A 12132-nucleotide genomic window follows, 5' to 3' on the forward strand; every position below is an offset into this window, starting at 1 on the left:
GAAAAAAAAAAAAAAAAAAGGTGTGCACCACCACTGCCTGGGTTTAAATTATTTTTGCTTTGATATGCTTTCTCCTGTTTCATTGTTGAGGATGTTGATGTTCTTTATGTTGCCTTGTTTCCTTTGCATTATTTTCTGTTTTACCTCAAAGCCTCACTTTATTTTCAGGTATTCATGGCTGTTTATTTAATTATGAAGCAGTCTGAATCAAATGGGAAGATTTGAGAGTGTCCCTGGTGTTTTTTTTTTTTTTTTTTTTTTTTTCTGTATTGTGATATGGTTAAGGTGCTTCTTTGAGGCTCCCTAGTTATTGGTATCTGAAGATTGTTTCCATAGAAGTAATTCTGCATCAGTTTCCCTTTGGGAGGAGTTAGCTTTTTCTAGCAGTCTTGCAGCTCAGTGAGGTCAGGAGAACTCATATCTCTCTCACTGCTCAGCAAGTCGGCTTCTGCCTCAGCTCTTACATTTTCTGTATGTTACTCCCACTTTCCTATCTGGTCAAGTTATCCCAGAATCTCAAGTTCCGTATTTCCAAAGAATAACTGTTTTTGACTCTCTCTCTCTGTGTGTGTGTGTGTGTGTGTGTGTGTGTGTGTGTAAAATCAAGATAGATAGATGAATGGCATAAAAGGAGAGGATGTGTATGTGCATGTTCTAGGAAAAGACAGAAACAGGAAGGGAGGGAGGGAAGGAGGAAGAAGGAACCACAGGACCAGTGCAGGTGCTGGGACTAGGTGTGGATCCTCTCTGAGAACAGTCCCAAGTGTTTTTAACTGTTCAGTGGTCTCTTCAGTCCCCCACTTCTCCCCTTGTAGTTTCTACCCATCCTGCTGTTATTACTGTCTTCAGACCATGAGCCTTTCTGGGTTGTGTCACATTTCTTGTCTTATTTTTTACCTTTTCTGCTTAGGTTTCTTCTATTGCCTTTGGAGTCTTCTATCACAATTATGTCTCTGCCTTCTTTCTATTTCTCTAGTTTTCTTGCCTTCATTTCTTCTTCCTCCTCTGCCTCTCTCCCTCCTCCTCCTCCTCCTCCTCCTCCTCCTTTTCTTCTCTCCTCGTTCTCCTCCTTCCTCGTTCTCCTCCTCCTCCTCTCTTTCTCCTCCTTCCTTTTCTTCCTCTTCCTCCTCCTCCACTTTTTTCCCTTTCTGGGTTTATGTCTTTTCCTTTTCCATCTTTGATCTATCATCTTAGATTTTAGAGAACATGGTGGTGATGCCAGTTGTGAATTTTCCATGCTTTAATTCAAAGTCCCCACCCTACACCCTGTAAATTCTAATCATGTAGCCCAGGCTAGACTGGAACTCACAGTGGAGTTCAAGCTGAAATTATCTGTAGACTGTCTGTTCTAGATAGTAGTCTTCTTAAAGGTTACCTGTCTTTAGGACAGAACATCCTGGTGGCTAAAAGAATATCCTTCAGGTAAGTGAGAGAGATGTGGCATGTTCTGTGGGATTCAACGGTAAAAAGACTTGACTGGACACAGCAGATCACAGTATGTGTCAAAGACCTCTTATTGGATAAAAATTTACCTTTAATCCCAGCACTTGGGAGGCAGAGGCAGGCAGATTTCTGAGTTCGAGGCCAGCCTGGTCTACAGAATGAGTTCCAGAACAGCCAGGGCTACACAGAGAAACCCTGTCTCGGAAAACAAACAAACAAAACCCTTGGAAATCATTTGAAGAATATTGGTTATTTTATACTCTTCTGTTGTGAAAGTTCTTTATAGGTGGGGCGATGGTGGTACACACCTTTAATCTCAGGACTTGGGAGGTTGAGGCAGGTTCATCTCTGAACTGGAGGCCAGCCTGCTCTACAGAGCAAGTTCTAGGATAGTGATGGCTACACAAAGAAACCCTGTCTCAAAAAACCAAAACCAAACAACCAAACAACCAAACAAAAAGGTTCTTTGTAAATGGGAATCATATCTGGCAGTCCTACCTTCTTAATATATCTTTTAATGATAAATGCATCCAAACATTATGTTCACTTTTACATCTTTTGTTACTGTTTTCATATCAGCTTTTACAGGAAACTGAAATAATGAAAGAACAAGTGAGTGATCTCGATAAACAGAAAGTCGCATTGGAAGAGTCCAGAGCACAGGCGGAACAAGTTCTGAGTGAGAAGGAGACTCAGATTGAGGTAATGGCCCTTCAGGCTGGGGCTGCTTGGCCACAGTTTGGACTTGGAAGTTCAGATACTCTAACAGCTGTACTGCTGTTGTGTCTCTTGTCACCATTCACTTGCTTCTTGAAGATGCATAGATCTGTCAGTCCCCTGACTGTGTCCCCCAGGATTTTAGTTTGGTATTAGTGAAGAGGAAAATAAATTTTTTTTAAAATTTTTTTCTTGGTATGCTGACATCTGCTAAGAAGATGTTGAAAAGACTAAGAAATTGGGTTTATCATTTTTATGAATTGACTGAAGATTCTTAGCATCTCTACTAGTTGATGTTACTTTCATCTATATAAAAACTTTTTTTAGAAAAATGTTATTTATTTATATTCCAGTCATCAGTCCCACCAGCCTCATCCCATTCTTTCTCCCCTTGCCTCCCAAGAGGGTGGTTCCCCCACCCCACCAGACTTCCGTCTTCTCTGGGGCCTCACGATTCCTGACCCAGAATTGTTCTAGTCTAAAAGAACTTAAGGGACAAAAATGGAGACTGAAGGAAAGGATGTCCAACGACTCACCCAACTTGGGACCCATGTTATGGGGGAAGCACCAAGGCCTGACTGTTACTGATGCTATGGTGTGCTTACAGGCGGGAGCCTGGCATGGCTGTCCTCAGAGAGGCCCTACCAGCAGCTGAGTGAGACAGACACAGATACTTACACCCAACCACTGGACTGAAGTCAGGGACTCCTGTGGTTGAATTAGGGGAAGGATTGAAGAAGCTGAAAGGGAGGGTGACCCTATAGGAAGACCGGTAGTCTCAACTAACCCAGACCCCTGGGAGCATACATGGGTTGGTCTGAGGCTCCTGGCACATATATAGCAAAGGACTGCCTAGACTTGCCTCAGGGGGAGAAGATGTGCTTTAAAGGCTTGTATTTTTTAAACCTGATGTTGTGAGTTCAGATTTCCAGAACTCAGGTAAAAGTCAGATACAGTAGCATAGTATCTAATGCCTATGCTGTGTAGTAGAGCGATGGAGGCAGAGTCTAGCGACTTTCCATAAACTTGGGGCCAGCTAGCTGGCTTCCATGTGGCAGTGGAGTGACTGTCTCAAACAAGGTGGAAAGGAAAGGACTGATCCTCAAGGGGTTATTGTGGCATGTGTCCCTGATGCTATACATAGGAACAGGTGCATACATATGGCTCTCGGGTCACACACATAACTAGTTGGAATTTCACTCTTAACGGTAGGAATACAGTGATTGACTTTCCATTGAGATTACGCAGTGGAAGCGCTTGCTGTCCAATCTTGGCAGCCTGAGTTTATTTGGTTCTTAGTGCTCACAGTGTGGAAAGAGAATTAACACATACATTGTCCTCTTTATTAGTTCATAAATGACCTTCTGTATATGCCGTGGCACATAATGTCACTCCCTACCTAAATAAGCCACTGTGAAAAATAATTGAAAAAGTGTTTTCAAGAGACTCTGGGTTTGGTTTTCTTCACACTTTGCTGTATAGTTGAGTCTGTAACTTTTCTAACTCTGAATTTAAGTAGTCACAGAATTGTGCCCCGTGGATGTTGAGGCTGACTGTCCTTCCCCCACTGAACAGTCTACTGAAGAAGCTTAGGGCCCTTCCTAAACAGAGCAGGGATGGGAGGGGAGTCCTCAGCACTGCACAGACACAGAGGGCATTTTATTTGTGCCAAAAATCTCAAAGAAAGGAAAGAGATTGATTGGCAGCAGTTTTAGGTGCACCTCTAGGAGAACTACATGGTGTGGAGTTGCTCTTTTTCTTTGCTCTTTTTCTTGGACGTCACTCCTGACCTTGGCCATTTGGCTTGGAGGCAGTGTTACCTATGTACTAGACATTATCCCTTACTCCAGAAGATTAAAAAACAGCACTGCTGAGCCAGGCATGGTGTTGCACATCTTTAATCCTAACACCGGGGAGGGAGAAGGAGAGGCAGGTGAATTTCTGTGAGCTGCAGGCCAGCCAGTGTTTCATGATGAAACTGTCTCAGAAAACAAAAACAAACCAAAATACTGTTGGAGAAATTCCAGTGCTCTATTGAAATTACTTTACTCTGTGTGTGTGTGTGTGTGTGTGTGTGTGTGCGCGCGCGCGCGCACACGTGTGTCTCAGTTGAACTCTAGTTATTTAGTTGGATAAATCAAGAATCTGTGGCTAAACTGCTCCACACTGAGACCTTTGCCCTGGCTGCTGGTGAATACTGAGTTCCCTTCTGAAGACTCAGGCCTTTCATCATGAACACTGCTCTGTTTTCCGAGTTGGTTTTGTAGGTTCCTTGAAAGGCCTTCCTTGTGGAGAAAGCTTTCCTGAGGAAATGAACCTAAAAGCCCACAGAGGGGAGAGAGGAAGCTGTGGAGAGAGATGGCGTCACAATGAGAAAGCTGGGTGGATCACCTGCCCTGACACCCTGTCATCTCTTTAGCTTCACAGTTACTTCAATTTGAAATTTCATCTTAATATCAATTGGTTTGCCTAGCTCTCTCACCAATACAGGGGAGACAATGGCTTATTGAACTGAAGTGGAAATTTAAGGGTTCTTTGGAAAGTCAGTNGTGTTGGATGGTGTTTTGATGGGGCAAACATGTGAAGGAGTGTTTTCCTGAAGTGGACACAGTGAAAGGATGTTTTTAAATTTAAGTTTTATTGCATTATGATGAAAAAAGATACATAATTTCTATTTATCTTAATTTGTTAACATTTAAAAACATATTTTGAGTAAATAGACTTATATCACATTCTTATTTCCCTTTTGTANACCAACTCCTCCTGGAGAGCCCCCCATAAAAACCTTCAGTATCTTTCATTTTTTATCATATTCTTTAAAATTTATAAAATATTGTAACAATAAAAATGAGTATTATAAAAGTTTATATAAAACAACAACAACAACAAAAAAAAGAATCTGTGGCTAATTTTCTTTTTAATTATGTTGGTATCTTTTTGTGGGTGTGTACAAGTGAGTTCCAGTGTTCTTGGAGACTAGAGGTATTGGATCCCCAGGAGCTGAGGTTACAGGTCGTTGTGAGTGATCGGAAGTGGTGTGTTTGTGTGTGTTTGTCAGAATGTGAGTGCCACATGTGGATGCCTACCAAGGTTAGAAGAGGGCATTTGATCCGGTGCAGCTGGAGCCAGTCGTGGTTGAGAGACGCCTGATGTGGGTGCTGGGCTATGGCCTGAGACCTGCCAGAAGAGTAAAGAGATAAGAAATGAAAAAAATATTGTGGGGCTGGGGAGATTCTCAGAGGGTTGGTGCACTTGCCATGCCAGCATGAGGACCTGAGCTTGAATTCTAATCACCCACTTAGGAGATGAGTGTGACTGTGTGAGCCCAGCACTGGGGCAGCTCGGTGCATCCTAGAGCTTGCCGAGCGGCGAAGCTTCTCAAGTGGAGTTGTGGTTCTGTGGAGTGGTCCTGACAGAAGATACACTTAACTCCTCTTCTTGCCTCATGACTGTGCCGCTGCATATGCACCTGCATACTCACGGGCCTGGGATGTACACAGGAGAAAAGAACTTACTGTTTGTAGTCATAAAGGACGGTTAGCAAGAATGAGCCATTGTAAAATACTGTTGACTAAGGAAGTAGTTTTCTTTCTCTCTCTTCCTCCACTCTACCCAGTTCCTGTTGCTCCTTTCCTCCCTCCCCCCTCCCTCCCCTCCCTTCCTTCCTCCTTCCCTTCTTTCTTTCATATAAAGTCAAGCTATATGGCCCTAGCTGAACAGACTAGTCATCTTATAGACAAGGCTGTCCCAGAGCTCTCAGAGATCTGCATGCCTCTGTCTTCCAAGTATCATGCTTGGCAAGTTTTGTTCCTTATCTTTTAAGGTTTAATAGTCAATAAATGTTGTAGTTAAAAAACAAAACAAAACCCAACAACAGTTAGCATATCTTTTTTTTTTTTTTGGTTTTTCGAGACAGGGTTTCTCTGTATAGCCCTGGCTATCCTAGAACTCCCTTTGTAGACCAGGCTGGCCTCGAACTCAGAAATCTGCCTGCCTCTGCCTCCCAAGTACTGGGATTAAAGGCATGCACCACCACACCCGGCTTCAGTTAGCATATCTTAATGGCAGGTAGAAAATTAGAGCACATGAGGACTTATTTATGTGAACTGATTTAAAAAAATTTATTACATTTTTGAATTTATTTGTGTATATGTGTGTATGGGGGATATATGTAGAGTTCAGAGGACAGCTCTTGGGAGTCAGTTCTCCTCTTCCATGTGGGTCCTGGGTTCAAACAGGTCATCACTAGGGGCAGATGCCTTTATCTGCTGAGCCATTTCTTTGACCTGGGGTTGATTGATAGACTACTGTACATTTCTAACTTGTAAAGCTATTAGCAAGTTCTTACCTTCTGTTTTTCTGTTTGTTCACTGTCCAGAGTCTGATCAAGAGCCTGCTAAAGATGAAGGATTGGGCTGCTGTGCTTGGGGAAGACATAGCAGATGATGGGAATCTGGACTTGGACATGAAGAGTGGCCTAGAGAACACTGCTGCCTTAGGTATGGTGACTGGCTTCCTGCTTCCTCTGCATTGCGCATGTGTGCTGAGCTCCTTGTACACTCCTCCTTGGTCCACGCTGTTCAGCTTCCCAAGTGCCGTCTGCTCTCACCACCTCATGGCTAGATTTTCTAGTAAATCTTTCTTCACCTCTTCAGCATTGGAATCCCCTTCTGCTTTGACCTGGGTGTCACATGTCTTCCATGATAATAATGTTAGGATTTGGATCATAACCACTCTGGTGCCCATCTCTCTTGCTAGTTGTATAGGTGTTAGAGTAACTTAGTTCATGCCGCCTTTTTGCTTTAGACAATTATGGTACTTTATCTTGTTTGCCACAAACTTCCTATCGTTGCTTGTTATATTATGGTATTCAGAAAACTAATGATCATTTAGCCACTGCTGTAGTTTTTAAGCTATTTCTCTTGACTTGTTAGAATTTAATTTGAGAAAATTACAGAATAATGATAAAAATAATACAAAAAGGTTCCATGTACCCTAGACCTAATTTGCCCCATTGGTGATTCTTAAGCTTCAAGTCCAGTCTCTTGGCTCCCCAACCTGTTGTATAAAGTAGTCTTCACAGAGTCTGGTTTTCAAGTTGTCTAGTAGAGGCCTATAACTGCACCTAGTTGATGAAACCTCTGGGTGCTGTGCCCTGCCCTCTCCTGTCCTAGAAATATAGAAATATAATTTATTGCATAGCCACAGTCAGAGACTTGGAGCAGCAGTAACAGAACAGGATAGTTATGACAATATACAATATACTGTTATGAAGCCTCCCAGTGCTGGAACAGAGTGTCTGGTAGAGATGTCTGCAGAGTGAGAAATGAACTGTGTCCTGGGCCATGCCTCAGGAAGAAAGTGCTAAGACAGTGAGACTTCTTCATGTTGCTCAGAATGACACGTAATAGTTGTATAGTTTAAAGTTGTTTTAATGGAGTGATGTATGACACCTATACAACGCAGAAGGAGGCTCCAAGTCTGAGGAGGTGAAGAAAGATTTACTAGAAAATCTAGCTATGAGGTGGTGAGAGTAGATATTACAGCCTGTATTTTACACAGGCTGCTGCTAAAACAGAAAGTAGAGCTATAGTGAAGTTGTATTTGTTCTTTTTCTTGTATACCTTATCATGTAACAAATAGTTTTCTAATAGAATTTATGCTTCATATTACTTTATTAGGAGCTACTATTTCACTAATACGTTGGATGCTACACTATCATAAGAATCCACGAGTAGTTAAGTTTGTGGCCAATGTTTAGGTGAATATTGAGTTCTTTTTTTGTTTGTTTGTTTTTTTGTTTTTGTTTTGTTTTTTTGTTTTTTTGTTTTTTCGAGACAGGGTTTCTCTCTGTAGCCCTGGCTGTCCTGGAACTCACTTTGTAGACCAGGCTGGCCTTGAACTAGAAATCCGCCTGCCTCCTGAGTGCTTGGACTAAAGGTGTGCGCCACTATGCCCGGTGAATATTGAGTTCTTATTGGTACTCTGTAGTTAGTACTTTGATTGCTTTTAAGGTGTAGCTTCCTGAAAGGAGGTCACTCTACCTTACGCAGACTGTTATTTTTATTTTAGCTAATGTTTTTCTGAGACAGTGTCTCACTGTAGCTCAGGTTGGCCTGGAGTTAACTTTGTAGCCTAAGCTGGCCTCAGACTCATGGTAATCCTCCTGTCCCAGCCTTTGGAGGGTTGGGATTGCAGGCAGGGATACTAAGCTCAGCTCCAGGTTATTTACTGAGGCAAGAAGAGGGAGGGCTCGTAAGGTTAGCTGAGGGGATCGTGAATCCATCGGGTGTCTTCAGTAATTATGGTTTCGTTTTTCTTAGATAATCAGCCAAAGGGAGCTTTGAAGAAGCTGATTTATGCAGCTAAGGTTCGTATTATATAAATACAAAGATGGGAAAGAGGCCCTTGAATAGGGATTAAATCTATATTTTCTTAGTAGCTAATTTAAAGATTGGTTTTACTTTTTTCCATATAAGGTTATCTGAGAAATTAGGATTTTCTTTGTTAATTGCTTTTATATTAACTTTAGAAATTCACATAATTTTAGAATTCAGAAAATTTCAAGTTCTATGGTAATTCCTTAAGTTAAAAATACTTTAAAAATTTATTTCATAGTTCCCTTTGTATGTTGTTTTTCTTCTGGTTTTATTATTTTCTTACCCCGATAGCTCCATGTCCTATTTTATGAAGTAAATAATAGCTTTGTTTCCTTCTGGTTTATTCCTTCTACCTGTCCTCGGGCAATCTGTATGAGAAGTCCAGAGAGTGCAGTGTGAAGGCTGCTTATGTCAGCTCGAGTGAAAACAGCTGTAGAGCAGTGTGGGGTATGTCGGGAGACGTGTGTGTGCGTTGTGTGATTGACTATTGCTTTTTCTTCATTCCTTCTTTAAAGTTAAATGCTTCTTTAAAAGCCTTGGAAGGAGAAAGAAATCAAGTTTACACTCAGTTATCTGAAGTGGATCAAGTAAAAGAAGACCTTACAGGTAAGGTCTTCTCAGTGAGTGAATCTCCTGAAGAGAATGAGAGGATGGATGGCTGCTGAGGTCTTCTGATTGGTAACGGCATTTGTAAAGCATGTAAGACTGGATTGCAGTCCTAGTCAGAGTTGGATCGCTGTGAAGGGGCACCACGACCATGGCAACCTCTTTCAAAGGGAAGCAGTGAATCAGGGCTGCCTTAGCGTTCAGAGGTTTGATTCACTGTGGCGATGCTGGGAAGCATGGCAGCACACACGTAGACACGGGGCGGAGACTTCTGAATGTCAGGCAGCAGAAGAGACTGAGACTGGGACTGGCCTGAGCATTTGAAACCTCAAAGCCCACCCTCAGTGACGCACTTACTCCAACAAGGCCACACCTCCACTCTCTATGGGCTTGGGGGCCTGTGGGGCCATGTGTCATGTTTGGTATAGTTTTAGTTGTTAAAAAGTATCAACTTGATTCCAGGACAGCCAGGAACCTGTGTTGAATGCCCCTCCAATATTAATTAAACATTTTTATTTGTGATTTTTTTTTCAATTGTGAATTGATCTTCAGTAGTAGAACTACTAGTTTAATGTGTATAACGCACGCGCGCGCACACACACACACACAGTTTATTAGCATTTGTAGGTGTAATATTGGATCTATAAAAATGACTTTTTGTATTGAAAACATTAAGAAATTTTGCTGATAGTGTTTACATTGAAAAATATATTCTATCAGTTGTGTTTGAAATGTTTAAAAATTAGTATAAGTCATTTTTTTATATCTGAAGAGAATGTATGGTCATATTCAAATGTCTTCCCTGTTTAATTCTGAATATATGGCCACAGGCAGGTTTTTTTGTTTTTGTTTTTGTCTTTTTTTTTTCTTGAGAACAGGGTTTCTGTAGACCAGGCTGGCCTTGAACTCAGAAATTCACCTGCCTCTGCCTCCCAAGTGCTGGGATTAAAGGTGTGCGCCACCACTGCCTGGCCACAGGCAGCTTTTTAAATTTTATTTCTTCTAATCTATATTTTCTTTCCTTTTTACTTTCTAAAAATGTCTTTATTGATCCAGTTGCATGTGTGTAAATCATGCCAAGTTTCTGCTTACAGAGCTCTGTTTTTCCTGCCTGGTCTTTCCTGTGTGTTTCTAACTGTAGACCAGTGATTGCTGACCAGGGTCCCTTTACTGGTTACATAGTTGAAAATAAACAAACCAGAAACAAATGAAAACTCTTGCTCAGTGGGGACAAGGAAGAAATAGCCCAGCATTTAGTCAGCCATTGCTCCAGCTGCCCAGAGCTTTTCTCTTAGTTCTCAGTGTATTCTGTCTCACACAGAGCAGTCAGACCTGTGTAAGACCTGAATCTGGACAAATGCCCTATACGAGAGAGACTACATCACTGGGAGGCCAGCGTCAGTGTACCCTTTTGTCCCTTTACAGCCATCATGACCTGCATCAAGATCTGATGAGGAAGGGACAAAAATGGGTCCTTGTCTGAATTCCAAAAGCTTTTTTTAAATGAGTAAAATGTATAAAAGGATTGAACCACTGGATATAAAAGTTACTAAAAGATTGTCATTGCTCTACACAATGAGTGTAGTAGTTGGAGTTTTATTTGACTTGAAAAAAATGGTAGTCTAACTTTTAAAAAAAAGCCTCTGTCAGCCAAGAGCCTGGAAGGAAGGTCCACAGAGGAGTGAGCACTGTGTCCCCGGGGCCCCTGCCCTGTAGCGTGTGCCACCATAGATGTGCTTTAGTAGGGAGTGCCAGTGTAGCAAGGGAGCAGTTCACCAGTCATCCCATTGTTTCCTGTTGGCCAGTGGAGACCTGTGTCTGTGTACAGTGTTCCTCTTAGTCCAGCTACTCAGTGTATCATAAAGACTTGCACTGATTGGTTTTGCTGCATATGAACATTTCCTTTTAATCTCTCTCCCCTAGTCTGCCTCACTGAAATAATCTACAACAGTCTTTGTTTTGGAGTTGTTTTTATGTAACCCCAGGCTGTCTTGAAGTCCTACCCTTCTCTCTGAACCTCCCATATGATAGGGTATATGTAGGCTCATGAGTACCATGCCTAGCCTGCACTGTGCCCTTTTTATACAGCACGGTATAAAAGAAAACATGTGGGGTGGTGAGACAGCTCAGGGGGTAAAGTCCTCCCTGTTGAGCCTTATGACCTGAGTTCAGTTCCCAGTGGAAGGAGAGAACTGACCCTTGACCCCTGCTAGTTGTCTTCTGACCTTTGACTCCTTGACCATGTAGGCATTTAATTACTAAGCTTTTCCATGGTTGTTACAGTTTTGAATCTAATACATTCACACATGTTTTGGAAAATGATCTTAGAAGAGATTAGAACTGAGGTTCTCATTGTGGTCCTTAATATGAGCGATGTTCAGAGTTGAAGTAATTATGTCAGAAAAGTAGCGGTGTGCTGGTTTATACAGAATATATGGTTACTTTGGTTTGTTCCTTTTCATTTTTGCGTGTGTTCTTGTACCTCTGTATTTACATGTGCGTGTGTGTGTGTGTGTGTGCGCGCGCGTGTGTGTGTGTGTAGGACAAAGATTGATTGATGCACAGTGTTTTCTTTGGCTGCTTTCCACCTTGTTTGTTGAAGAAAGGGTCTCCCCCCAATCCTGAAACTTGCTAATTTGTCTAGAACAGCCGACCAGTGAGCCCCAGGGATCCTGCTTTGCCTCCTAGTGCAGTAATAGTAATAAGGCTTGCAGGCTTATTTTGCTACCCTGCTTTCCTATGGGTACTGGGGACCCAAACTCTGGTCCTCATGCCTGTGTGGCTATCTACCATCTCCTCATTTTCATGGTCATTCTTTTAGGTAGCTTAGCTGTTGAAATAAAGTTAAAGTCATTATTATTCTTTCCAGTCTTCATCTTGTTTGAGACATGGTCTCTCACGAAACTGGAAATGAGCATTTGTTATCAGCTAACTTGAATTACAGCATATGTAATATCAGCTAGCTTGAATTACAGCATATGTAATA

The 12132-nt window shown here is 41.9% G+C and overlaps 1 protein-coding gene across 16 annotated transcripts in view; it reads left to right on the forward strand.

The window, feature by feature from the left end:
* Window positions 1-12132, forward strand: part of Mia2 (MIA SH3 domain ER export factor 2) — a 91100-nt gene that overhangs the window by 49796 nt on the left and 29172 nt on the right. For all 16 annotated transcript variants that reach the window (XM_029540566.1, XM_029540567.1, XM_029540568.1 and 13 more), the window contains 4 exons: window positions 2023-2145; window positions 6539-6659; window positions 8484-8530; window positions 9056-9146. In XM_029540566.1, the coding sequence (XP_029396426.1) occupies window positions 2023-2145; window positions 6539-6659; window positions 8484-8530; window positions 9056-9146 (382 nt within the window). The remainder of the gene's footprint in view (window positions 1-2022; window positions 2146-6538; window positions 6660-8483; window positions 8531-9055; window positions 9147-12132) is intronic.

Source organism: Mus pahari, chromosome 7 (assembly GCF_900095145.1).
Source record: "Mus pahari chromosome 7, PAHARI_EIJ_v1.1, whole genome shotgun sequence".
Taxonomy (NCBI): domain Eukaryota; kingdom Metazoa; phylum Chordata; class Mammalia; order Rodentia; family Muridae; genus Mus; species Mus pahari.